Source organism: Remersonia thermophila, chromosome 7 (genome assembly GCF_042764415.1).
Source record: "Remersonia thermophila strain ATCC 22073 chromosome 7, whole genome shotgun sequence".
Lineage (NCBI taxonomy): Eukaryota > Fungi > Ascomycota > Sordariomycetes > Sordariales > Chaetomiaceae > Remersonia > Remersonia thermophila.
In genome coordinates this window covers 603,099-629,179 of record NC_092223.1, presented here as the reverse complement: position 1 = coordinate 629,179, position 26,081 = coordinate 603,099, and the positions used below count along the sequence as shown (strand labels likewise).

The 26,081-nt window shown below is 62.3% G+C and overlaps 8 protein-coding genes and 1 non-coding gene across 9 annotated transcripts; 4 read left to right on the top strand and 5 right to left on the bottom strand.

Moving 5' to 3' along the window:
* Positions 1-1,150: 1,150 nt before the first annotated feature.
* VTJ83DRAFT_7151 (uncharacterized protein) lies at positions 1,151-6,301 on the top strand (the record flags this gene model as incomplete). Its single annotated transcript, XM_071013942.1, has 1 exon — positions 1,151-6,301. One exon carries the CDS (start codon positions 1,151-1,153, stop codon positions 6,299-6,301), a length of 5,151 nt encoding a protein of 1,716 aa, XP_070863368.1.
* A 599-nt stretch (positions 6,302-6,900) lies between these two features.
* Positions 6,901-8,518, bottom strand: VTJ83DRAFT_7150 (uncharacterized protein; the record flags this gene model as incomplete). The annotated part of the gene is made up of 4 exons (XM_071013941.1): positions 6,901-7,287; positions 7,395-7,834; positions 7,886-8,356; positions 8,440-8,518. The coding sequence occupies 4 exons, from the start codon at positions 8,516-8,518 to the stop codon at positions 6,901-6,903; spliced, it is 1,377 nt and encodes a 458-aa protein (XP_070863367.1).
* An 852-nt stretch (positions 8,519-9,370) lies between these two features.
* On the top strand, positions 9,371-10,345 carry VTJ83DRAFT_7149 (mitochondrial 54S ribosomal protein uL6m; the record flags this gene model as incomplete). The annotated part of the gene is made up of 3 exons (XM_071013939.1): positions 9,371-9,689; positions 9,769-9,882; positions 9,978-10,345. The coding sequence occupies 3 exons, from the start codon at positions 9,371-9,373 to the stop codon at positions 10,343-10,345; spliced, it is 801 nt and encodes a 266-aa protein (XP_070863366.1).
* A 216-nt stretch (positions 10,346-10,561) lies between these two features.
* On the bottom strand, positions 10,562-11,922 carry VTJ83DRAFT_7148 (uncharacterized protein; the record flags this gene model as incomplete). The annotated part of the gene is made up of 2 exons (XM_071013938.1): positions 10,562-10,987; positions 11,053-11,922. The coding sequence occupies 2 exons, from the start codon at positions 11,920-11,922 to the stop codon at positions 10,562-10,564; spliced, it is 1,296 nt and encodes a 431-aa protein (XP_070863365.1).
* Positions 11,923-12,490: 568 nt separating this feature from the next.
* VTJ83DRAFT_t158 lies at positions 12,491-12,579 on the bottom strand. Its single transcript has one exon. It is a non-coding gene; the product is annotated as a tRNA-His (tRNA).
* Positions 12,580-13,071: 492 nt separating this feature from the next.
* VTJ83DRAFT_7147 (uncharacterized protein) lies at positions 13,072-14,354 on the bottom strand (the record flags this gene model as incomplete). The annotated part of the gene is made up of 3 exons (XM_071013937.1): positions 13,072-13,916; positions 13,984-14,092; positions 14,208-14,354. 3 exons carry the CDS (start codon positions 14,352-14,354, stop codon positions 13,072-13,074), a joined length of 1,101 nt encoding a protein of 366 aa, XP_070863364.1.
* Positions 14,355-15,641: 1,287 nt separating this feature from the next.
* Positions 15,642-16,628, top strand: VTJ83DRAFT_7146 (uncharacterized protein; the record flags this gene model as incomplete). The annotated part of the gene is made up of 2 exons (XM_071013936.1): positions 15,642-15,910; positions 15,992-16,628. The coding sequence occupies 2 exons, from the start codon at positions 15,642-15,644 to the stop codon at positions 16,626-16,628; spliced, it is 906 nt and encodes a 301-aa protein (XP_070863363.1).
* A 1,186-nt stretch (positions 16,629-17,814) lies between these two features.
* On the bottom strand, positions 17,815-18,796 carry VTJ83DRAFT_7145 (uncharacterized protein; the record flags this gene model as incomplete). Its single annotated transcript, XM_071013935.1, has 2 exons — positions 17,815-18,320; positions 18,424-18,796. The coding sequence occupies 2 exons, from the start codon at positions 18,794-18,796 to the stop codon at positions 17,815-17,817; spliced, it is 879 nt and encodes a 292-aa protein (XP_070863362.1).
* Positions 18,797-19,599: 803 nt separating this feature from the next.
* On the top strand, positions 19,600-25,714 carry VTJ83DRAFT_7144 (uncharacterized protein; the record flags this gene model as incomplete). The annotated part of the gene is made up of 6 exons (XM_071013934.1): positions 19,600-19,643; positions 19,720-19,786; positions 19,860-19,972; positions 20,029-21,791; positions 21,987-22,097; positions 22,953-25,714. The coding sequence occupies 6 exons, from the start codon at positions 19,600-19,602 to the stop codon at positions 25,712-25,714; spliced, it is 4,860 nt and encodes a 1,619-aa protein (XP_070863361.1).
* Between the last annotated feature and the right edge of the window lie 367 nt (positions 25,715-26,081).

The following is a 26,081-nucleotide window of genomic DNA, read 5'->3' as shown; positions in this document are numbered from 1 at the left end:
GGGCTCGCCGAAGAGACCCTGAAAAGCGAAGGGATGCGATTCGCAGCAGCGAACAGAACACGGCTTGGCGAGCGGTGCTAGGCGTTCTGATTCCAAGATTGCGGCACAAGCAGGCCCCCCTGGCGGATCGTGAGAAGGTGCTGGAGCCCTGATGGAGGCCATGGGGCAAAAACACGACCGCCCGAAGGACTGAACGAACGCGACGTGATGCATCCCAGAGGGCTGGCACAAAGGCATTGCTTGGGTACCTGGGTGGTTAGGTGCTTGAATCCTTCGCCTTGGATGACGCTTGCGCCAACACCAACAAGGCAGAGAGGATTGAGCACTCGAGTGCGAGTGCGAGTGTGAGAGCATGAAGGAGGGATGAGGCTGATAGATATAGTTACTGCGTAGACGGGAAAAGTGTTGGTGGCACTCGTCATCGGCGTACACTTTCACGAACAAAGCGGGTCCGGCCCGCTGCGACGCCGTGTCAGGCCAAGGTTCGCTGGCGTCCAGGGGGGCGACTCTAACGCAGCCTCGGCGGCTGGTGCTTTTCGCTCCTTTCAAAAAGAGGGCTTGCATCCTGTGCTGACGGGCGCTTGTGGTTTCTAGTATATAATATTGGCTACACAGTATATCTTTTTCTCTCTCCCATTGGCGTCTGTCCTGAGCAGGATAGATCCGTAGATCGGTCCACGCTGCTCACGGTGAGCGTCCTCATTGTTTACGTTCGCTCACTCGTCAATGATAGCGACTGGCTAGACTCGCGCAAACGAATCCAAGGCTCGCGAAGTCTGACGTCTCCAACGGGCCTTGAAGAACCCGTTGACTGACCAACTCGAGGGGATATAACACCCCTTGCAGACGCTCGTTGCGCAAACACGTCCTTCCTACGTACCTATCTCTATCTGCCGCTTCGCAGGACACAGCGACGCGAGTTCATCCGAAGCAAAGACCGAAACGCGCACGCACGCACACGCACACACACACACACACACACCCATCGTCATTGGACCGCCCCAAGAGACGGACCGTTTAGCTGCTACCTCAACCTCCTTCATCCGAACTCAGCCCTTCTCCCGCGTGAGAGACATCACGGCCCGGCCCGACCCGACCCAGCCCACACGCGATCCCGGCCCCCTTGGCGGGGGACCACCCAACCGCCATCATGGCGTCTTCTTCGCTCCTCGGGCACACCTGGACGTTAATCCTGAAAAACTGGCTCATCACCCTCGGCCGGCATTCCCTCGCGACCATCATCCGCGCGCTCCTCCTCCCGCTCATATTAACCTCCTTCATCAGCTTCTCGCGCAACCTCTTTGTGCCCTCGGCTCGGTACGGCATCAGCTCGCCGAGGCCGATCCGGTCGTTTGCGGATGGCCTGGCGGGGTCGGTCGGGACCGGGAGGGACGAGGTGGTGCTTGTGAACTCGGGGTTTCGCGGGGGCGAGATCGAGAGGGTGATCGGCGAGCTGAGCGCCGTGGTGGAAGCGGAGGGCAAGCGGGCGACGGTCGTGGAGAGCGAAGGGGAGGTCGCGGAGCTCTGCCGGGCGACCCTGAGGGGCGTGACGCCGTGCTTCGCGGCCGTCGTGTTTCGGGGGAGCCCGACCGAGGGGCAGGGCGGCATCTGGAACTACACGATCCGGGCGGATTCGGTGCTGGGCCTGGGACGGATCGACGTGGAAAAGGACACCAACGATGCGCAGGTGTACTTGCTGCCGCTGCAGCATGAGATCGACCGCATCATCTCGGGCCGCGGGGACGGCGGGCTGCAGGAGGCGAGAAGGCCGGTGCCCGAGGTGGTGGACGAGTATCCCTTCACGTCGCTGACGGTGGAGGAGCGGGCCGATCGGGTGAGGGTCGTCTACACGGGCATGATCATCAACTTCATGGGGGTGGTGTTCATCGTCTGCATCATCGGCGTCGTGTACCACCTCGCCGGGTTCATGGCGACGGAGCGGGAGAGCGGCATGTCGACCCTCGTCGAGGCCATGATGGTCGCCGCGCGCCCCTGGCACCCGCAGGCCGCGCGCCTCTGGGCCTACCACGCCTCCTTCTCGCTGCTCTACCTCCCCGGCTGGATCCTCAGCGCCCTGATCCTCTGGCGCGGCGTCTTCGCCCACACGAGCGCGCTCGTCATCATCTTCCACTTCCTCCTCTCGGGGCTGGCCCTCGCCTCCATGACCATGTTCGGCGCCGCCTTCTTCAAGAAGTCCCAGCTCAGCGGCGTCACCATCACCATCGTCTACATCCTCCTCGCCATCATCGCCCAGACCATCAGCTGGCCCAAGACCCCGACCGTCGTCGTCCTGAGCCTCCTCTTCACGCCCTGCAACTTTACCTACTTCATCACCTACCTCGCCCGCTGGGAGCAGCAGCAGTGGCCCGCCGACCTGCTCCGGGCCCCGCCCAACAGCCCCTGGAGCTTCCCGGGCATCGGCTTCTTCGCCTTCCTCGTCCTCCAGATCCTCGTCTACCCCGTCCTGGGCGCCCTGGTCGAGAGGTGGCTGCACGGCACGACCTCGAGCGGCAGGCACATCGTCACCGGCGCCGACCCCGACCGGGCGTCGGCCTTGGGCTCCCCCGACTGCACCGTCCGCCTCGACGGCTTCACCAAGGTCTACGCCCCCTCCCCGCTCCGCCGCGCCTTTTCGTGGCTCGTCGGCCCCAAGGAGCCCGTCGTTGCCGTCGACGGCCTCTCCCTGACCGCCAGCCGGGGCCAGATCGTCGCGCTGCTCGGCGCCAACGGCTCCGGCAAGAGCACCACGCTGGACACCATCGCCGGCATCAACCGGGCCACGTCGGGGAGCATCACCATCGACGGCACCGGCGGGCTGGGCATCGCGCCGCAGAAGAACGTGCTGTGGGACGAGCTGACGGTCCTCGAGCACCTGCGCATCTTCAACCGCCTCAAGGCGCCCAAGGGCGGCGCGCAGCCCCGGGCGAGCGAGGACGAGCTGAGGGCGCTGGTCCGCGCCGTCGACCTCGAGCGCAAGACCCACGCCCAGAGCCGCACCCTCTCGGGCGGGCAGAAGCGCAAGCTCCAGCTCGGCATGATGCTCACGGGCGGCAGCGCCGTGTGCTGCGTCGACGAGGTGTCCTCGGGCCTGGACCCGCTGAGCCGCCGCAAGATCTGGGACATCCTGCTGGCCGAGCGCGGCCGGCGGACCATGATCCTGACGACGCACTTCCTGGACGAGGCCGACCTGCTGGCCGACCACATCGCCGTCATGTCCAAGGGCAAGCTGCGCGCGCAGGGAAGCTCGGCGGAGCTGAAGGAGCGGCTCGGAGGCGGGTACAAGATCCACGTCGGGAGCCTGAGGGGGGTCGAGAGCCTGCCCGACGTGGAGGGCGTGGAGCTGAGCGCGACGCAAGAGGAGGCCCGGTACTCGGCCCGCGACTCGGCGACGGCCGCCGAGGTGATCCGCCGGCTGGAGGCCGCCCGGGTGGAGGATTACCGGTTTTCGGGACCGACGATCGAAGACGTCTTCTTGCGGCTGGCCGACGAGGTGCGCGACGAGGAGCTGGAGCCAACCCGCACCGTGGTTGAGACCTCGTCGGCGGATGAAAATGGCGACGCCAAGGGGCAGCCCCAGCAGCAGCAGCAACAACAACAACAACAACAACAACAACAACAGGAAGACGCCACCCAAGGCCTGGAGCTTGTGTCCGGCCAGCCGATCGGGTTCCTGCGCCAGATCTGGGTTCTTTACCTCAAGCGCTGCGTCGTCTTCAAGCACAACTGGTTCCCCTCGGCCGCGGCGTTCCTCATCCCCATCCTCGCCGCCGGGCTGGTCATGCTGTTCGTGAGCGACCAAGCGGCCATCGGATGCTCGCCCGCCGAGCAGACCACCGAAAGCACCGCCATCAACATCTTCGACTCGAACTTTAGCATCTTCCTGGTCGCCGGCCCCTCCTCCAAGATCTCCCAAGAGAGCCTCCTTCGGCTCTTCCTGCCCATCTACCTCAACACCCAGGGCGCCCTGGGCAACAGCAGCAGCCCCTCCTCCTCCTCCTCCTCCTCTTCGAGCAATCTCATGGCCCGGGCCACCCCGAGCCCGGCGAGCCTCCTCTCCAACATCACCTTCGTCGACACCTTTGACAGGTTCCAGGAGTCCGTCGTCGACCTCCGCAAAAGCATCATCCCCGCCGCCGTCTGGCTCGGGGACGAGTCGTCGCCCCCGACCCTCGCCTACCGCGGCAACGGCGTCGAGATGATCAACGCCTGGTTCGGCAAGTGGGTGATGGACATGCTCCTCGCCAACAGCACCTTCGCGAGCGCCTACGTCCCCTTCGACAGCCCCTGGGCCCCGGACGCCGGCGACAGCCTGCAGCTGCTCGTCTACATGGGCCTCGCCCTGTGCGCCGCCCCGGCCTTCTTCGCGCTCTACCCCAACCTGGAGCGGCGCAGAAACGTCCGCGGGCTGCAGTACAGCAACGGCGTCCGGCCGCTGCCGCTGTGGACCGCCTACACCCTGTTTGACTTTGGCATCTGCGTCGCCGCGGCGGTCGTGGCCGTCGCCATCTTCGCGGGCGTCGCGGGCCAGCTGTGGTACCATCTGGGATATCTGTTCCTGGTGATGGTGCTGCACGGCCTGGCGTCGACGCTGCTGGCCTACAACGTGTCGCTCGTCAGCGCGAACCAGCTGTCGGCGTACGCCATCGCCGCCGCGTACCAGACCATCCTGCTGCTGCTCTACCTGATCGCCTACATGTGCGTGCTCGTGTACGCGCCGGTGGACAAGACCGACGGGCTGATCCTGGTGGTGCACTTTGTCGTGGCGGCGCTGGCGCCCATCGTCTCGGTCGTGCGCGCCATGTTCGTGGCGCTGAACCTGTTCTCGACGGCGTGCGACGGCGACAGCCTGGCGGCCAACCCGGCGAGCATGGTCAAGTACGGCGGCCCCATCGTCTACCTGATCGCGCAGTCCATCCTTCTCTTCCTCGTCCTGGTCTGGGCCGACGGGGAGCAGCGAAAGACCTTTGGCCTCGGCCAGATCTTCCGCCGCCGCCGCTCCTCGAACAACGACGGCGCCGATCCCGCCGCCGCCGCCGCCGCCGTCTCGGACGAGGAGCTCGCCAACGAGCTCCTCCGCGTCACCTCCACCACCTCCAACCCGCACACCCGCACCACCGACGGCCTCCGCGTCCTGCACCTCACAAAGTCCTTCGGCAAGACCACCGCCGTCGACAACGTCACCTTTGGCATCCCGCACGGCGAGGTCTTTGCCCTCCTGGGCCCCAACGGCGCCGGCAAGTCCACCACCATCTCCCTCATCCGCGGCGACCTGCAGCCCTCGGGCCCCCACGGCGGCGACATCTTTGTCGAGTCCCGCTCCGTCACCCGCGAGCTGGCCCTCGCCCGCTCCCACCTGGGCGTGTGCCCGCAGTTCGACGCCATCGACGCCATGACGGTCGAGGAGCACCTGGCCTTTTACGCGCGCGCGCGCGGCGTGCCCGACGTGCGGCGCAACGTGGCGGCCGTGGCCCGCGCGGTCGGGCTCCAGGGCCTGCGCAGGCGGTCCGCGCACGCCCTGTCGGGCGGCAACAAGCGCAAGCTGAGCCTGGGCATCGCGCTCATGGGGAACCCGAGCGTGCTGCTCCTCGACGAGCCGAGCTCCGGCCTCGACGCGGCGGCCAAGCGGATCCTCTGGCGCGTCGTCGCGGCCGCGGCCAAGTCGCCGTCGTCATCATCGTCGTCGTCGTCGTCGTCGTCGTCGCCCGCCCAAAAGGGGCAGGAGGGACAGGAAGGACGCGGGGTCGGGAGGAGCGTCCTGCTGACGACCCACAGCATGGAAGAGGCCGACGCGCTCGCCTCGCGCGCGGGCATCCTCGCCAAGCGCATGCTCGCCCTGGGCAGGGTCGAGAAGCTGCGCGAGCGGTACGGCGGGCAGCTGCACGTGCACCTGGTGCTCCGGGGGGCGCCGAGGACCGACGAGGGCGCGGTGGAGCGCGTCAAGCGGTGGGCGAGGACGGAGCTGAGGTCCAAGCTGGCGCCGGGAGACGGGGCCGGCGACGTCGAGGTGGAGGAGGCGTCGTGGAACGGCCAGGTGAGGTTCCGGGTGCCGGTGGCGACAGGCGGGGAGGACGAAAAGAAGAGCCAGGGCCAGGAATCCTCGTCCTTTGGCTCCGCCATGGGCCGGCTCGTCGTGCTTCTCGAGGAGAGCAAGGAGGCCCTCGGCATCGAATACTACAGCGTCAGCCCGACGACGCTCGACCAGGTGTTTTTGATGGTGGTCGGGGCGCATGACGTGCAGGAGGAGGGGTATGAAAAGGAGGAAAAGAAGAAGAAGAGTTGGTGGTCGTTTGGGAGCAAGTAGGGTAGGCCTGTGGAAGAGACGAAGATATCATGGGCTGTCGTTGTTCTTGGGGGGGTTTTGTCTGTCTCTGACTCTCTTGCCTTATCTATTCGAGCAACGAGGCGTTATACTGTCTCATATTACTACTTTTTTTGTTTCATTTTGTATTGTTTCTGTATTCGCTTCTGTGAATAGACTCTCAAGCTTCCGCACTCTCTTCGTCGGCGTTGTGTTTTCTTCGGTTCGGTCCCCCCTGAATCTGTAAACATGGCAAATCATTCTCGGGAAAAGGCATAGCGACACAGGATAATTGCATGTCCCAGATTTATCTAGGCTTAGGTGTCGGGACCCCTGTGTTCGTTCTTCATGTGAGAAAAATCCCGTCGAGGCAAAAAGTAGCACCATTTCAGCCAAGCAGTTATATAGCATGTCGATCACTATCTATGTCCATAGTTGCCTGATGATGGCTCAACATCCTGCTTGTGCCATGACGCATGGCGCTCCTTTCATCCCTCCTTCTCCCTATTTTGTAACTCATCCGAGCCTTAGACTTCATGCGAAGCCGAATAGGAGGAAAATGTAAGACGAGCAAAGCCAAGGAAAAAAATGCCCCGTCCTCATCAGAGAAAATCTGCCGCCGTCGTGTTTTGCTTCTCTGACGCCACTGCTGGCCCAAAGAGACTTCCGGTGATCTGCTCATATGACGAAACCACAAACCCGACCACCTCTCCCACCGCCAGCAGCCCAATGTTCCTCACCATGGAAGGCGGCAAGCCGTACGACCCCATGACCAATGATGCCGTTGGGAAGACGACAAACGGCCACCAGCTCTTTGTCGTGACGCGCGTGAGGAAGGATTCTTGCATCGAGGACGCCACCGCGACTGTCTCCTCCAGGGTGTCGAGAATGTCATTTGTGAGGTTGTTGGCTTGGCCGAGCATGTTTGAGTGGTCTTGGAACTTGGCTGCCAGCGTCTCCGTGGTAGCGACAAGACGGTTCATGCCTTGCTCCAGGCGATCTTGGCGTTGTGCAAGCACGGCGGCTTGTTGATTTGAGAATTGCTTCCAACAGTCAACCAGGTGCGCTCAGAGAGCTGATGCTGGGCGGGACTTACGATCTGTTGCTGCAGAGAACCGGAAGAGGCGATCGCTGATGAAACGACAGCCATCAAGGCATCCATATCCTCATTGGCGCGCTGCGTGGCTTGCTGGACCGACTGCTCGTGGGCAAAAGCGAGCTGCGAGCTGCTTTCAAGAACACTTCCAACGAGCATCTTCAAGAGGTGTTGCAGATTGTCGGAGTGTTCGAGGCTCTTCTGGTAGGACTGCGACATCCTTCTCAGCGCCGAGTCCACATCTTGCGAGAGGAACCTCTCAACCCTTGCCAGGCCTTCGCTCAGTCGCCCGATGTGCGGCGAGAGCTGTTCCAATGTCTCGATCGACTGGCGGGCGCGGTGATCGAGATCTTCCATGCGCTTTTGGAGCTCGTCCTCGACGCCATCGGTGAGCTTGGCAATGATGCGGGTCAGCCGCTGGTATAACAATATATTTTGTGCTGTGAGAGGTTAGCCGTCGCCACGTGCTTCGCGCTTGGTGCCTTGCCCACCCTTTTCATTATCCGCTCTGGCCGCCTCGCAGAACCTCAGGGCCTTGTGGCGATAGCTGACCCAGGTGCTCCAAGCAGCATCGGACGCTGCCAGAGCGGAAAGGCAGAGCCCGATCTCTCCCGGGCTGACGTGGAGTCGCGGCTCGTTCCTCATGGCAATCTGGCTCAAGGAAGGTTCGCGGAACTTTGCGCACTCCCTGGGTATTTGAAAGCTGCCGCGCTCCAGGTCGCAGATGGCGAGGCTAGCGGCGTACGAGTCGATAAAGTCGCGGACCTGACGACCGCTGTCGGTGAGGATCGTGGCCTCGTCCTTGCCATCAACGAGCTGGCAGTTGTTGACGAGCAGGCGAGCAGCGATGCGATGACAGAGAGGCTCGGATTCCAGCTCCTGGAGCTCGCTGAGGGCGACGGCGTAGATGTTGGGTAGACGGGAGGGTTGTTGTTGTTGCTGTAAAATTTTCGATGGCTTTTCTGAGTTCACTTTGGCCGTGAGAGGTTAGCATTTCGGCGTCAACCTAAACCTGGACCTGATCCAGACGATTCAAATCACTTACCCAGTGTCCTTTCGCTCCGCCACGAGAAGCCGTCGACATGGGTGGCCCAGAGGAAGAGGAGTAGGAAGTGTGTCTGCATGTTGAACTCGGTTGGTGAGCAGGGAGAAAGGACGTGGTGGGAATAATGATGGGGGAAATGAGCATCCGAATGGATGAGGGAGAATGGTTGGCGTTGGAAAGGTGAGAGAGAGAAACGAGAAGACGGGAAGAAGCGCAAAACAAAACAAAATAGGAAAAAAAGAGAAAAAGAAAAGAGGACTTCACTTTCGCTGGCTTTGTAACCAAAAAGGGAAATCAGGCAGAGATGAGGCTCAAGATAGACAAGAGGGAAGGTCCATTCGGAGCGTCGAGGCGAGTCAATAGGGGAAGGAAGGTTCGATACAGCCCAGCCAGAGCAGTCACTCAACGTAGGTTACGGCCTGTATCGTACAATGCATATTGACTTCATTGTTTTGTTACCACAGTACACGATTAGAATACAGCACCTGTCTAGGAGCATTTTCAAACGAATAGAGATGGCCGATGGGAATCCCTGCGTGGAGGTCAAAAGGTTAGGAACATCCGGAGGGCCCAGCGTCAGAGATGAGGCGGGTACAGGAAGCATGTACATCCTTCAGAGGCTCTAACAGCCTACAGAACAGTTCTACATACGGCAACGGGCTCAAAAGGAGGTATCCCAAAGTTTGTTGACGTTCCCCCTTCCCTCCCCCCCCTAAGTAAACAATGGGCATGGCAGCGCCCCCGTCATCGCGGCTGACTAAGCAGAACCAGGACCCGGACCCACCACGGAGCGAACCGAAGCATCCCCGATCCGATCTTTTTTGAGCAGCGCCGAAAAGAGAGACCTCCGCCGTCGCCGTCGCCGTCGCCGTCGTCCAGGTCCCTCGCAGCCCGGCCGCTAACCCGCCACCCCACCCCCTCACTCGACGCAATGTTCGCTCCCAGGACAGGGCGGCAGGCCCTGCAACGGGCGTTGGCCGCCTCGCCCTCGCAGACCGTCACCTTACCCAGCTTCCTCGTGCCGGCGTTCCAGACACAAACCCCCACCACACCGCTGTCGACGCCGACACAGACCCCCTCGGCCCGTCGCCACTTCTCCGCTACGACGCATTGCGCCTCCAAGCTCGGGCGCACCCCGCTCAGCGTGCCGCCCGGCGTCGACCTCGACATCAGCGATCTCTTTTACCAGAAGGACATGACGTCGTACCTGAAGCAGTACAAGCGGAGGGTGACCGTCAAGGGGCCATTGGGTGAGCAGCGGTGGCAGAGAGGGAAAAAAGGCATGGCGGCCTTGAGCCGGGTCGGTGGCTGACTGGGAGGGAAAAACAGGCCAGCTGGAGCTCGACGTGCCCGAATACGTCAACATCAACCACGACCCCGCCGCGCGGAGGATAGAGCTGAGCGTGCGGGACCAGAACGAGAAGAAGCAGAGAGAGATGTGGGGTATGTTTGCGTCTTTCTGGGTTCTTACCGCTCTTCCCTTTTCCCTTCCCCCTCCGCTAACGCCGCCTCCCTCCCCCTCCCCCCCGCCAACCAAGGAACCACCTGGTCCTACCTCAACAACCACATTATGGGCGTCTCCGAAGGCCACACGGCCGTCCTCCGCCTGGTGGGCATCGGCTACCGCGCGTCCGTCGAGCCCCGCCCCGACAAGGAGGAGTACCCGGGCCAGCCGTTCGTCTGCCTCAAGCTGGGCTTTTCCCACCCGGTCGAGCTGGGCTTGCCCAAGGGCATGAAGGCGAGCGCGCCCCAGCCCACCCGCGTGCTCCTCGAGGGCATCAACAAGCACGAGGTCATGCAGTTCGCCGCCCAGATTCGCCGGTGGCGCGTGCCCGAGCCGTACAAGGGCAAGGGCATCTTTATCAACGACGAGACGATCAAGCTGAAGGCCAAGAAGATCAAATAGACGAGTGCGCCAAGGGGTGGCTTGTGGCTTGTGGCTTGTGTATATCTACTGGTCATGTACTTGTATTTTATCTTGTCGGTATTCCCGGCCCCCCCCCCCCCGGGGGCCTTGTGCGTGTGCGTGTGCGTGTGTGCCATCGACATGCCGTGCCCTTGATGCCCCATTGTCCAAGGAACCGCTCGCCCTCCCAGCTAGCCAAGCGAAGCCCCGCCGCCGTTACAAAGCCGGCTTCAGCCCGAGCACCTCCTGGACGGCATCCAGGACCTTGGCGTGGATCGCCGCCGGCGCGACGACGACGCCGCTGTTGCTCGCCAGGGTCCTGCCGTTGGCGAAATCCAGCCTCCTCCCCAGCGTGTCCGTCACCACGCCGCCCGCCTCGCGGGCAATCAGGTCGCCGGCGGCGTGGTCCCAAATCTTCTCGCGGTACGTCTTGGACGTCGGCAGGCGCAGGTAGATGTCCCCCGCGCCGCGCGCCACCGATCCGTACTTGGCCTGCGAGTCCATCCTCACGCTCGGGCGCGTGATGCCCAGCTTCTGCGAGATCTGCGCCGCCTCGCTCTGGTTCGAGTGCTTGGCCTCGAAGCTCTCGCACAGCCTCGCCTCGGCCAGATGCCGCTCCGCCAGCTCCCGCATCTTGATCCCCTTGCCCGCCCCGCCCAGCAGCCCGCCCTCCCCAGCGGCCGGCTCGTCGCCCCCTGCCCCGCCACGGCCGCGAACAGCACGCCCCGGCCCGCGTCCCCCTTCTCGTCGGCGTCGATGCCCTCGCCGATCCCCGCGTCCAGCTCGACGCCGTCGTCCACCGGCAGGTTCGGGCACCCGAGCACGCCGACCCGGACCTCGCCGTCCACGAGCAGCGCCAGGGCGATGGCGTACTGCCCGCCCCGCAGGAACCCCTGGGTCCCGTCGATCGGGTCGATGGTCCACACGCGGCCCGCCTTGGTCTCGGCGGCCCGCCCCAGGTCGATCGCGTCGAGCATGTCGTCGACCGTCTGCAGGCCGCCGCCGAGGGCCGCCTCGGCGGCGGCGTCCTCGAGCGCCGCGCCGCGGACCCGCTGCCAGACCTGCTCGCGCAGCGCGGCGTCGTCGCGGAGGGGCGCCGCCTCCTCCTCGGCCACGACGAGGTCCCCGGGAAAGTTGGCGCGCAGGGCCGCGATGATGAGGGCCTGCGCGCCAAAGTCGCCGATGGTGACGGGCGACTTGTCGTCCTTGGAGAGCGTGCCCTTGGCCTTGTCGCGGAAGACGGCGCGGGTGAGGATGGCGGCCCGCTGCACCGCCAGCTGGGCGATTTCCAGCTCCTTGGCGTAGGGTGACATGGTGATGATGGGTCGTTGTTGTTGTTGTTGTACTAGCAATTGGCGGGTGAATGGGGCCAATGGGTTGGGGAGGAAATTGTGAAACGACAGGCGGTTGAGAGGGCCAAAGAGGAGGAGGAGGCCAGCGCGGGGCAGCAAGAGGGATGACGGCGTCAAGGCGAGCAAAACGGCCAGGGTGAGGATGAGGATGGAGATGGGGAAGAAGGGCCTGGAGAAGGTGGACCGGGATGCCGTGGATTGCGTATGCAAGCGGCCTGCGGTCATTTATGGCAGAATTGCTGTATGGCAATGAATTGCCGCCGGAGGTCGCTCATCCACTTGTCAAGCTCGAGCTTTGGAACTGCTCGCTCGTGCCCCGCACGTGGACTTTGGGATGGGAATTTCTCTGACGTCGTTTTGCGTGGGGGTGTTGGTGGGGTTTTGCTGTGTCAATAATAATTGATGAGTTTTTGCTTTGCGGACGGTGCTCGGAGGGAGACTTGGACGGGACAAAGGCTGGCAAAAAGTCACCACCAAGTCGGGTTCCTAGGACGGCATTGCTGAGGTGACCTATGGTGAGGAGCAGGGAGGGGGTTCTTTTCAGTCGTTCTGCGAAATCTAGCGTTGCCATGGTAAAGTACAGTGTGTAACCTAGGTAACTACCTCCGAGGAGCGCCCTGAGGGGTCGAGACTAACAAAAAGTAGCCTTGTAGCAGCCATAGTGAGCCAGCAAAGCGGAAAACGGGAACCCAGGGGGGTGAGACATCAACAAGACTTGAGCGGCTCGTACGCAGTACACACGCCCTTGACAAAAAGCACCAGCCCTCAGGACCCAGGAAACACGGAAAAATGATGGGATAACCAGGAATCGAACCTGGGTCCTCTCGGAAGTTGTGGGTTGGAAACCACAACGAGAAGTACTGACCACTATACTATTATCCCGAATCATTGGTTGCGGGCCCAAGAGCCGGTGCTGATATCTCCCACGCATGCCAGCCCCCGTCTCGGGCCGGTTGACGTCAGCCTCGCAACGGAAGCCAAGGAACCCTGCGAAGGGTTGTTTCTGTCAAAACGTAGAATCATGATCATTCACCACAGACGGTGCGTTGATGATGCCAGGGCCCTTGAGCACACTGAGTTAGGGAGGAGGGGGGGGGGGGGAGTGTTGTGGGGGGGTGTTGCGATGAGCCCCCTTCGCAGAAGATGCGCTCACCCTCGAAACTTGTTTGCATACCTAACGTACCTTAGGCATACCGGGAGGACTCGAATTGCGATGTACGAGCTACCAAGGCATTGGGAGATTGCGCTTTGATTTGGACTGTCTAGGTAGGTAGTTTGCCTTGTTGTGTAGGTGCGTTTTCTCTCTCCGGTCGTCTCAGCAGACAACCATGCGCTGCGTGACCACCCTCCACCCCCAGCTTTGATTTGACCTCTTCAGTCATACCAAATAGCATTCATCCCAAACCCAGGCTCCGGAATCTGCACCCTCGCGACCCGATGCAGAAACTCGTCCTGCCAACGGTAAATCTCCAGCCACCCCTCCTGGTCGTCCGTGATGGCCATCCACTCGTCCGACCACGGGCACGGCGAGACCGCGTTGCTGTGCCCGCCGCTCGTCGGCGTGGGGTTGAGGCAGATCTGCCGCTCGATGCTCCCGCAGTCGCGCAGCTTGAACGCCGCCACGTACCCCTGGAGCTCGAACTTGTTGGCGCGCGACGACGCAAACATGTACTTGCCGCTGCTCGTGAGCGCGACCACGTCGGCGCGGTACAGGCCCTTGCCCGTCTCCTTGTCGCGCGACGGGATGCCCGGCGGGATGAGCGGGAAGCTGTGGTGCGTGTACACGGGCATGTGCGTGGCCGGGTCGATGACGTACTCGCAGATGCGGTTGCCGGCCTCCATGAGCGCGTACAGGTAGTTGCCCGTGGGGTGCATGGCGACCCAGCGCGGGTGGTCGCCCGGGTCCGGCGCGTCGACGCTGCCGACCAGCTCGACCTCGCCCGACGGCAGCTTGCGGTGCGTCCAGAGCTTGTTGGCCGTCAGGTCGGCCGAGTAGAGGTACGTCTCGGTGGGGTCAAAGACCATGCCGTGGATGCCCGTGTTGGGCTGGTAGGGGTAGTTTTGGATGTTGGCCTCGAGCTTGCCCGTCTCGGAGACGGAAAAGACGTTGCCGAACCCGGCGTGGTTGTAAAAGGGGTTGGCATAGACGGCGTAGGGGGGCTGCTTGGCGGCGAGGAGGAAGATGGCGCGCGTGTTGGTGTCGGCGTCGTTGGCCCTGGCTGTGGGGGAGGTTTAGTCACCAAGCCAACAAAAACACGTCCGCGAGGCCGAAGGGTATCAACGTACGGTCTCCCCCCATGGGATGGGATGCCTCATGGATGATCTCGGTCGGGCTCTTGACGGCAAAGCTGGACCACTTTTTCATGGCAGCGCCGTAGAGGTTCTTCCGGGCATGCTGTCTTGGGGCGTTAACACGGAGGTTTCCTTCGCAGAGGACGCATGCATGCTGGGCTGGGCTGCGTGCCTGCGCAGCCACCCGGGGAAGCCAGGGGCAACTGAGCTGCACATACGTCGAAGGTCATCCATGATATCGGCTCGTCATGGGGAATCTCTGTGCGCTTCAACACCTTGAGGGTGAGGTTCTCATCGTCAAACTGGACGGTGAAGATGGCCCCTGGAGGTGTCCAGGTGCCACACATCAAGTGGTGGAGGGGCATGGCGGAGGATGACGTCGGCTAGTCCAGATCCAATTTACGCGTGCTGGTCTCGCGCTTAGCTGGTTGGCGTGCGGAGGAAAAAAAAAAAAAAGGACCACCGAGACCGACACGAATCATACGATTCAAAAAGTGCAAAGGCACCTGGAACCGAGAGATGTTTGGCCTTGATGAGCCCCGATCTCCGGCACGGAGGGGGGGGGGGGCGATGCCACCCCGGCGCGGCCGTTAACATTTACCCCTCGATCGCTTCAGTTCGTTCGGGATTGCAATGCAGCGGGCGGTGGGGGTCGGGAGGTCGGGAGCAGCAACGGTAGATGCTACGCGAAACCTTGTTCCTTTTTTCCCCCCAGAGCCACTATCCGAAATGCCCTCCCGCAGCCCACCGCGAAACCGACGAACCGACGCCAACGCACCCGCCAACCACCGCCCGGAGAATAGGTTCATCCCCGTGTCGCTCTCCCGTCCCACACCAACCCGCGAGCGCCGAGCTCCAGCCATCAGGTCATTCGTCGCCGGCGGACGGCCTTCCCCGATCCAAAACAACGGGGCCCCGAGGGGAAAACAGGGACGCTCCCACGCTTCCAAGGTTTGAACGGCAGGGCCGGTGGATTCCCAGCATCGCGGAGCCCCAAGTGGGAGGGCCGGGCAGCGGGTGGACGCCGTGTGCAATGCGAAACCCGCCTGCCACCCAATGAACGGAGCGGCGATACATGAGGCGACAGCGCAAAAGCCACGGTACCTGGCGCAAGGGGGACCCCCCCTTCCTCCCCATCTGGTCCCAGCGCTCGCGTTTGGTTCCCGGCTTACCGGCCGGAGGGGTGGCTCGGCGTTATGGAGACTCGTGGGCTCCCAAGCCCGGTGACCCCTGGCAGCACTGCCGTCACAGGGCTAAATTTCTCCCGACTCGCCTCCTCCCCCGACCCCACTCCCGTGTTAGTGACCTGGGGAACGGGCAAGCTGCCGTGAGAACGCACCGATGAACCCGGCGGGGGAAGGATCCCACATGGGGTGGGTGAGGAAAAGCGTCCTATCACGTTGGCTCAATTCGGAACAGAAACATCTCCCTGCGCTCTAGGAGGCTGACGAAGGCGAAGGGCGGCGTGTCGCACGCCGCCGCGCCTTGTATATAAGTGTCGAGATGGCTCCCGACTCCGAGAGCTTTGGGTTGCCTTCCTCATCATCAGCATCGCTCGCATCCAGCTCTCTTTTGCCTCCTCCAGTACATCTTTCGGACCTTTTCCCTTCGAGCTACCACCTTTTCCCATCTTCTTCCTCACCACCGTCACAATGGCCTCCGACAAGCCGGCGCACCGCTTCGACCCCAACTTCACCGAGCAGGTGATCAACGGCATGGGCCCCAAGACCAGCGCCCGTCACCGCCAGGTCTTTGGCGCTCTGATCCGCCACATCCACGACTTCGCCCGCGAGGTCGAGCTCACCGTCGATGAGTGGATGGAGGGCGTCAAGTTCATCAACTCCCTGGGCGAGATCTACGTCCAGAGCAACAAGACCCGCAACGAGACGCACCGCATCTGCGATATCCTCGGCCTCGAGTCGTAAGTGTCCTCCCTCCGCACCGGTTTTTTTTTAAAAGAAAATCCAAGCCCCAGCCTTTCAGATATCTAACCCGCTCCCAGCCTCGTCGACGAGATCGCGCACAAGGTCATCTCCGAGACTGGCCTTGACCCCACCTCCTCCTCCATCCTGGGCCCCTTCTGGTCTCCCAACGCCCCCTTCCGCCCTCTCGGCGGCGAGATCTTCCAGGACGGCGTCCCCCCCAACGGCCGCGTGGTCAAGATGCACGGCGTGATCCGCGACATCACCACCGGCAAGCCCATCCCCAACGCCGTCTTCGACATCTGGCAGGCCTCGGCCAACGGCAAGTACGACTTCCAGGACCCCGAGAACCAGACCCCCAACAACCTGCGCGGCAAGTTCCGCGCCGACGAGAACGGCCACTACTGGTTCTACTGCCTGCACCCGACGGCCTACTCGCTGCCCCGCGACGGCCCCAGCTGGGCCCTGCTGTCGCTCATGGACCGCCACCCCATGCGCCCGGCCCACATCCACATCATGGTCACCCACCCCGACTTCCAGGGCTGCACCACCCAGCTCTACCCGGCCGACGACCCGTGGGTCAAGAGCGACACCGTCTTCGCCGTCAAGGACGACCTGGTTGTCACCTTCAAGCCCATCGAGGGCGACCCCAAGGCCGTGCTCGAGCTCGAGTACAACGTCAACCTCGCCCCCAAGGGCTACAAGGGCCGCCTCTAAGGGTGAGGCCGCAGGGGGGACGGAGAGGTGGATGAGGATGCAAAAGAAAAAACCTGTACATAGCCTATTTTCCTTGTATATACCCAGCAGCCTGCCTTTTGGGAGCCCCCGAAAGGGCCACCCATGTTTGGATTGGTATAGTTCACAATGCATCAAAAAAAGATGATCCAAACCTCCTATGCTTCTTGTCTCTTTCCAACGTGCCCTCCAGAAATGTTTCCGCATTGATTTCACCGTGCCTGCGCTCTCGGAAGACCAACGGCGCAAAGGTGAGCAGTGCGCCGAGACGTGTTTATGCCTCGTAGGCCTCCCCTGAGGGGCCTATCTAGCCAAGTCTCTGCGGTGTAATAGCGCTTCCGATCTTCCTGTGATCCAAGACACGAATTCTGACCGCCGTAGTCTGTGTGTTTCTGGATCTCAATTCCGTAGTCATCATGGCGAAGCCCATTGCCATGGCGGTTCTGCTGCAGGCCATCCAAGGAACCGATCACATCGGGAAAACTTTCGAAGCGCTTTCCGGCACTGCTCAATACCTACCTTGTACATGACCTGACAAAAAAAAAAGGCACTACCCCGGATTCTACCTCCAGGAGTCGCCAAGTGATCATTGGCTCTGAAGTTTAACCCTGTCCGACAGATATTATGGGGGGGGGGGGGGGGGGGGGGGGCAAGACGTGTGCCAGAGATGCGCCCCTCTCCCCCACCAACCCCCCAACCCCCCCTCCCCACCTACGCGACCATCCACAGGATGCTCATCCTACCTCGTGCTGCTGTATCACTACAAAGGGACGATATGAGGGCTTTGCAGGCGGGACAAAACCCTCGAGAAATCTGGATGACCTTGTCTTGGGTCCTTGACGGACGTTGAAGCATCAAGTGAGCGATTTTGCCCAGGGTTCTTCTGTCGATGCGCGAATAGCACATACAATGTCGAGATCCTCCTAGGGAGAGTACGTAGCAGCAGTGGGCGCCATAGGGTAGTTAAAGGGCAGAGTTGGCCACCGGGCTGACAGAATCATGCATGGGAAGCCAACGGAAGGAACAAATGCAGCGGCCTGACGCTGAAACAACCTCAATGGTTCTTTGCACACGGGGAGGCCAAGATACCAACAGCAACGCAGCACGTCGGTTGGCTCGCGGATGGTCAAATGACTTCTTTTGCTGGCGATATATACAACGGCCCTGCTTATTTCTTCTCCTCGGCCTTCTCCTCGGGCTTGGGCGTCGGCAGCTTGAACGTCTCGGGCGTACGGTCAACACCAGGCCCAACCTGCTCCCAAGCGCTCGAACCGCCCTCAAAGTTGCGGTAGGCCTGGGTAAGCTCAAGCGGCTCCGTCACGATGCGCTTCTTCTCCTCGTCGTAGCGGATTTCGGTGTAGCCGGTCATGGGGAAGTCCTTGCGCAGCGGGTGGCCCTCAAAGCCGTAGTCGGTCATGATGCGGCGCAGATCCGGGTGGCCGGTGAAGAAGACGCCAAACAGATCGTAGACCTCGCGCTCGAACCAGTTGGCGCCCATGTACAGCGGGGTGACGCTGGGAACGGGGGTGACCTCGTCGGCGTACGTCTTGACGCGGATGCGGGCGTTGTGCCGGACGCTGAGCAGGTTGTAGACGACCTCGAACCGCTGGTCGCGCGTCGGGTAGTCGGCGGCCGTGATGTCGCTGATCTGGGTGAACTCGGCGTTGGTGTTGTCTGGAGAGGGGTCACGATATCAGCCAACCCGCCCAACCCACTCACCCCGCAAGGCGCTGAAATGCCGCGCCCGCTCCGCCCGCAGAAAAAAAGGCCGCCTTACACTTGAGGAAAGAAAACACCGGGATGACGCCCGAGGGGCAAATGTAAATGGTCAACTCGTCCTTCCAGACCGAGAACTGCTGGATGTACTTGGGCAGGCAGCTCATGAGCCAAGCGCCGTACTTGTGCAGGTCGTCGGCCTTGGACTGGTACTTGTCGGCCGGGTTGACGGGCGCGGCCTTGAGAGGGCCGACCTGGCCGCGGGGCGCGGCGCGGGGGTTCGGGGCGTCCCTGGGCACGTTGACGGCGGCGAGGCGAGTGGTGGTCGAGAAGCAGGACCGCAGGGCCACCGACGACGGCGACAGGGACGGCGACGGCTTCGTGGGCCGCAGGGCGGCGGCCAGGGCCCTATGCTTGCAGAGCTTGCTGGCCATGGCGGCGTCTGGAGGCTTGGGGAGCCAATTGATCGAGAGTCAGCCGGTGGCCTCGATCAGAGGGAGGCGGGATGGTTAGACCATCAACGGAATGCGGGATCGGTTGCAGAGTGGATTGACGTCGCGGGAGCAGAGAGCTCAGGCGGGAAAGGTCCGGGGTGTGTGTCATGTGATATGTCACGTGGATGGGACAGAAGCCAGGACGGCTGGACGCTTGATTCAACGGCATCCCTGGGCATGGTCGCTGGTAGGACAAGGTCCCTTTCCCCGCTCTATCAATCCCCAGGAGATCTGCACTTCTCCTTTTGCTTCTGCCAATCTCCAAGCTTTGACCGTTTGCGTTTCACGTCGCATCCCTCCTCTGTCCCCGGACATCTATACGTCCAACCCTAACCCTGACCACCCAACCAGAAGCAGGTCGACACGTGCGGCAGCGCGCTAATCCCGAAACGGCATAGACATCTCTTTCGCAGGCTCTGTCGTTTCTCCGTTGCCGCCATTTCCTCCTTTCTGCCACTCCACGATCTTGTTCCCCTCGCCAATTCCAAACGAAACCCATTTGACGACTACACACCACCTTCTCGTACCGGACTAATCTCTATTTCTTTTTTCTTTTTTAGCCTCGACTTTCTCAGCCATCGTCTTCTCCTCGCCGATCGATTCCCACTTCCCTTCGACGACCCACCTGCGAGCGTCTCGACATCTGTGCGCATCATCCCTCCGGACAGACCAAACAGGTCGACCTAGACCAACCCTTCTTCCGAGCAACACGTGCCACCACCAAATCCCAACCCACCGCAGCCATGGCGCCCCAAGACACCTACATCGACGATGAGGAGGACTGCTGGTATGTGCACCTTGTCCCCCACGAGAGTTGCTTCCTGTCTTCATCCAACCCAAACCCGCTAACCCCGCGCCGATAGCCCTCTCTGCATCGAGGAGTTCGATCTCTCCGACCGCAACTTCCGACCATGCCCGTGTGGATACCAGGTACGCTGCTGTCTCGAACACCGTCTCGCGTGCCTCGCGTCGTTCCCTTGGCTAACGTTGCGTCCCTGCCTAGATCTGCCAGTTCTGCTTCAACAACATCCGGAATAATATGAACGGATTGTGCCCCGCCTGCCGCCGACCCTACGACGACAAGACGATCCAGTGGAAGGTCGTCACGCAGGAGGAGTAAGCACGACCCTGCCCTCGGCGTCTGGCATCCCCAGCCTACTGACCCTCGACAGGATCGCCGAGTTCCGCGCAAACATCCAAAAGAACCAGAAGAAGCGCGCCGCCGAACAACGCCAGAAAGAGGCTCAGAAACGCGAGGCCGAGAAGGAGAACCGCAAGAGCCTCGTCGGCGTCCGGGTTGTCCAGAAGAACCTGGTTTACGTGACCGGGCTGACCCCGACGGTCCGCGAAGACGAGCTGCTCAAGACCCTCCGCAAGCCCGAGTTCTTTGGCCAGTACGGCAACATACTCAAGATCTCCATCAGCAGCCGCAAGGGGACCGATGGCCAGAACCAGTCCTTGGGCGTCTACGTCACATTCGAAAAGAAGGAGGATGCCGCCCGCTGCATCGCGGCCGTCAACGGGTCCCAGAACGGCGACAGGATCCTTCGGGCCCAGTTGGGCACGACCAAGTACTGCTCCGCCTGGCTACGTCACGAGCAGTGCACAAACCGGCAGTGCATGTTCCTACACGAACTGGGCGACGAGGAGGATAGCTACAGCCGCCAAGACTTGTCTTCGATGAACAGCATCAACTCCCAGCGACCGATCCACAACGCCGGTGCCTCGCGTTCCGCGTCGAGACAGCAGGCCCACCCTTCACCGTCTCCTGCCCCGGCGCAGCCCATGGCTCGTGCCGCCAGCAAGGACGGATCCAACGACGGTGATGCCCCCGCGCTTCCGCCGTCAGCGAACTGGGCCCGCAACCCCCAGGTCCGCAGCCGCCGGGGCAGCCACGCCACCAGCGCCGCCGCCCCGAGCCCCGCCATCTCGCACTCCCTACCCGTCACCGCCGAATCCGCCGTCGAGGACGCTCCGCCAGACCCAACACCTGCTCAAGCCGCTGCCGCTGCCCAGGCAGCCGCCGCCTCCAAGGCCGCCACCCCGTCCAAGGATACCGTTGCTTCGAAGCTCGCCAAGGCAGCCAAGGCGATACCCGAGGACTCCCTCAAGGCGTTGCTCAAGTCCCTGGAAGGCTGCTCTCTGGCATGGCCCAAGCTGGGTCGCGACCTGGCCACGGAGGAGCTGGACAAGCTCTACCCGCCAATGTTCGACCCCCGCGGCGGGATGCGTCGTCGTGCTCAGCGCGCCGCCGAAGAGAGCAGCAGCGTCGCCGATCAGCAGTCGCGGAGCGTGCGGGAGCCTTCGGAAGGCGAGCCCGAGAGCAGCGGCAGCCACGCCCTGGGCGGCGAGCCCGAGGATCGCGATCACGCCCGCGAAGGGCCCGCCTTCGATCCTCGTCGGGTCGCTCAGCCGCCCATCCAACGCGGCAGCCAAGACGGCCTCTTCGGCCAGCCCGTCGGCTCGGGCTTCATCCAGCCCGCTGCGAACCTTGGCGCCATCGGCGGCAGCCGCACCGTGACGCCTCAGCAACCCGCCTTCATGCGCCAGCCGACCAACTTTGTGGACCACCTGTCGGCCCAGGCGAACCTGTTCCAAGGCCAGGGCCACAACCGCCAGGGCTCGCGGTTCAGCTTCGCCACCGACGGCAGGGACACCACGTCGGCCACGGCCGTCAAGCTGGCGGCCAACCCCCGGATCATGGCGCAGCAGTCATCCATGATGCCGTCGACGTTCCACAACCAACCGAGCCAATACTATGCCGCCTCCATGCCCGGGCCCCCGCCGGGCCTCAAGTCGACGGGCACGCCGCCTGGCGTCTTTGGTCAGCACGGCTTCGGGTCCGCGTTCGGCGGGGCTTCCAAGGATGCCAACGAGATGCTGCAGCTCTTCCGCGGTCGCGGGGCTGCCACCCAGGCGCACGATGCCGCAAAGCGTGAGTTACTGTTTTCCTCTGCCCTTCCTCTGTACCCACCGTCCACCTCCTCGACCCCGGCTCCTGCCTCGAACCACCTGGCATCGCCCTACGCTTCTCAGCTTGGGGCCTTCCAAGACTCCGGTTCCAAGCAGAAGAAGAAGGGGAAGAAGCACAGACACGCTAACACTTCCTCCTCTGGGGGGAGTGGCTTAGTAGATCTTGCGGACCCGAGCATCCTACAGGCGAGAATGCAGTCCCAGCAGCATCTGCAGCAGCAGGGCAGCGCTGGCCTCGGCCAGGGACTGTTTGCTGGTCAGTCGCAAGGTGGGTACACCAACTCCGGCATGATGTACAACCCGGGTTATCGGGCCTGGTGATCGTGCGTGGTCATCGATGAAAAAAAGACCAGGCCCGCCCGCGCGCGACTGTACCCTTTTTGCTTTTTCTTCTTTTTATTTTGTTACGTTATCACTCTGGGAGGGCCGGGTAGCACTTTTTTTTGTTTATCTCATTTCGACGATTTGTTTATTTTGTTTTTTTTTTTTTTGCGCAACTATATATCACGACAGCGTCACGGGGCATTGGGCGGGATATGAGAAATTACGAGGCACGCATCATGGAGACACGCACAGGGCCTCGATTCCGTGGAAAAAGCATCGCAACGCGCCGAATCCGATGGAGGAGCGGCCTTGCACTGGCGTCTATGGCATTCGGTTCGGTTCGGTCGCGGTCTGAGGTTTGGGTCATTGGGCTCTTTTTGTGCCGTTTGCCGGCCAGACCTTTTTTGGGGGGGGAATATGCTCTGCATCATCAGGGGTTACTGGGTTACGTCAGGCAAGCTCTCATCGTCTTCCTCAAGGTTGTCCCATGTACGTTAACTTGGGCCCCAGGTTATCTATCCGCCCTCGGGGTTTGAGGTGACATTCGGTGGCTGAAATAGAGCATCATTACACCACTCTTTTCCTAGAGTCGTCTATTCACCTTTGGTCCTCTGGAAGACGATGATCTCGTTTGACGTAACTCAAATCCCATCCTGTACATAGCGGTGGTGGCGTTCTGTGTGGCCCCTCCCTCTCCCAGAGGTGATGATGTTTTTTGGATGTTTTTTTTTTTTTTTTCTTGTTCGCATGTTTGACGTTGTTGGCGTTGGGTTACAAGGCTAACTTGGCTCCTTCATAGATGACGACTTCTCCTCGCTGGCCGAGGTAGCTTCGAGCATCGAGGCTCTGGTTGCTGATGAGCCCATCGACCCGAATACGCGGCTGCCGCCTGGCGCATTCGACCTTCTTGGTCGCGTTGGCACGCCCCTCGGACGCACCGGCACTCCTAGCGTCCCGCCTGGATTCTCTCACCCTGCCACCTATGCGTCGCCGGCCATCTCGCATGCTTCGCTTCCTGGAGGGAGCTTGGGCAGGCAGACGCCACCCGTCACGAAGACGCCGGTCAAACCTCCCGCCGCCGTGGCTAGCCCTCTCATCAAGAAGGCCGTGACGCCCGCACCCGACCCCAAGAAGGCCGTTAAGATGCCGGCGGCGGAAAGCAGCTCGGCCAAGGACACCAAGGGCAAAACGAAGGTCCTGACGGATGAAGACTTCCCGGCTCTCAATGCTACGAATCCTCCCCGGTCAGCGACTCCCGTGCCGGCCAAGACGGCAGCCAAGGCAACGACACCTGCTGCGAAGAAGGTGGCTGAGAAGGCGGCCGACAAGGGTAAGGACAAGGCCAAGGGCAAGAAGGAAAAGGAGAAGGAAGAGAAGAGCGCCGGCAAAGAGAAGGAGGAAAAGGAGAAGGCCAAAGAGAAGGAAACGCCAGCCACCGCGCCGCCTGCCTCTGCCCCTGAGAAGCCTGAGCCGGCAAACGCGGAGACCAAGGCTGCCGAGAAGGCTGCCGACAAGAAGCTGGCGTCGCGCCCCGCCCCCGTCCTCAACATTGCGGCCGCGACGGCCACCAAGACGGTCCAGACCAAGAGCGCCGAGGCGCCTTCGGCGAGCGACAAGTCTGCCAAGGAGGACAAGTCTGCCTTCCCGCCCCTCCCAGCGGCGACCTCGTCGACGGCCTCCACCCCGGTGAGCCGACCGGCTCCGAAGACCCTGAGGGTGGTGTCAACGCCAAAGACCGAGACGCCGTCCACGCCGGTCCTCGCCGGCCCGGCTCTGCGGTCTGTCGCGGCGGCGACGATCCGGCCCGACACGCCCGCAAGCGAGCTGATCTCGGATAGCGCCTCCATCATCTCGGCCTCGATGTCGGCGTCCCGCGCCAGCTCTCCGCCTCCGTCCAAGATCGGCTCCGCGCCCGTGCGCGCCACCACCAAGAGCCAACAGCGCAAGGCGCGCAAGGAGGCGCTCAAGAAGGAGTCGGCGACCATCGCAGCGCAGCCCGTCAAGTCCGAACCCGCTCCCGAGATCGGTCCCATCGTCGGCCGTAAGAAGAAGCAGAAGAAGGACAAGGAGAAGACGACCAGCAAGACACCCACCCCGGCCGTTAGCCGCCCAGAGACGCCGCACACCCCCACGGCCGCCAAAGAGTCCAAGGAGTCCAAGGAGGCGAAGGAGGCGAAGGACATCCCCGAGGTCAAGGAAGAGTCGTCGGCGTACCGGTCCACGGCCAACGAAACGACCACTCTGACGGATGAGCCGCTGCCGCCGAAGAGCCGGTATGACACCAAGGGGAAGGGGGTTGACAAGCCCAACTTGGATTCTTCGGTTCCGCGGACCTACCCAACTCCAGCGTCGGTCCTGCGGGAGTTGCAGGCGGCCGGGCTGGTTTCCGAGAGCCTCGAGAGCCTGGCGCTATTCAGACCGGCGAACGTGCAGATCGACAAGTCACGGAGCGATGCGTACAACGCGAGCCTTCGGGAGCAGGCGGCGAAGAACTCCATGATGCCGACCAAGTCGATCGTCACCGAGGAGGACCAGGCGGCCCTGCTCGCCGGGAAGCCGGTCCGCAAGGTGGTGGACGGCACGCGCATCCTCCTGACCCCCAACGGCGACTGCATCCGCAACCTCTCGCCCGAGGAAGAGGACCGCTTCCTGGAGCTCCAGCAGCGCGTCGCCGAGACGGCCACCAGCCCCGCCGCGTTTGTCTCGTCGCGTCATGAGGCGGGCGGCGGGTTCAGCCTGATTAAGGGCCGGGCTGTGCCCAACGGGCCGCCGAGCTACTTCCCGCCGGCCCCTGGCGCGTATCCGTCGGACCCCATCAACAAGATCCAGCGCGAGGAGGCCATCTACTACATCAACCAGTACGTCTTGCCGCGGCTGAACCTCAACGCTAGGGACATGAACCTGCCCAAGGCGATGTCGAGCAGCGGCGGCCAGTCGACGGCGGCTCCTAACTTGAGCTCCGTTGCGCCGTGGCTGTATGGCGGCATCGCGGGCACAGGCTCGTCGTCGGCTTCGCACTTGCCGACGCTATCGCACGGCGAAATTCTTGACGTGAACGCCGCGGCGCCCGAGCTTAACTACCCCGGCCCTGTGGGCGCCTTCGCGGATGACATGCACCAGCACCACCACCCCTACATCGACATCAACGGGCATCTGCCTACGGTGGAGGAGGTGTTCAACTCAGCCGCGAGGGATCACCATCATCACCACCATCACTATCACCAGCAAGGACAGCAGCCATCGCAGAATTCTGGTTCTCCCCAGCAGCAACAGCAGCAGCAGCAGCAGCAGCGCCCGTCAACGCCTAGCTCCAGCAACGCCGTTTCGGCTCCGACCAGCTCCAGCGCCGCGGCGGGCGGCATCAACTTTTCCTCCCCTGGTCCCTTTGGCAACGTGCCGCTCATGTCGCTCGAGGACGCGGAGCAGGCGCTGGCCATGTCGCGCAAGGAAACAGAGAAGTTGGAGAAGAGCCTGAACCAGCTGATGCGTAAGAACCGTCGGCTGCTGGCCGCGGCTGCTTCTTCGGGGCCGCTTGTTGCTGCCGCGGGGGGTGGGCATTGACTAGTTCGCCCAGTCCTGGGGCGGCTGAAGAGGGGTGGTGATGGCGGTGTGGTGGAAGAGGAGGAGGGGGAGGGGGACGACGACAACGACGGGGGATTGTTGGTGAATGGAAATGACCATGGAGCACAAGGACAACACCAACGACGACGACGACGACGACGAAGACGCACGCAAACCCTCGCCCCCTCCGTCCAACACGGGGAGACGACGAACATGGAAGCCCGAAGAAGGCGGGATGCGGTGGCGGCGGTGGCCACGGCGGTTGCTCTCGCGAGGATGCTTCGTGGGCCGTCGAGCAGCCGCAATAGCAGCACCGGCATGGGGAAAGGCAGAATCAGCATCCGCTTCTTTGGCGAGGCGGCGTTTG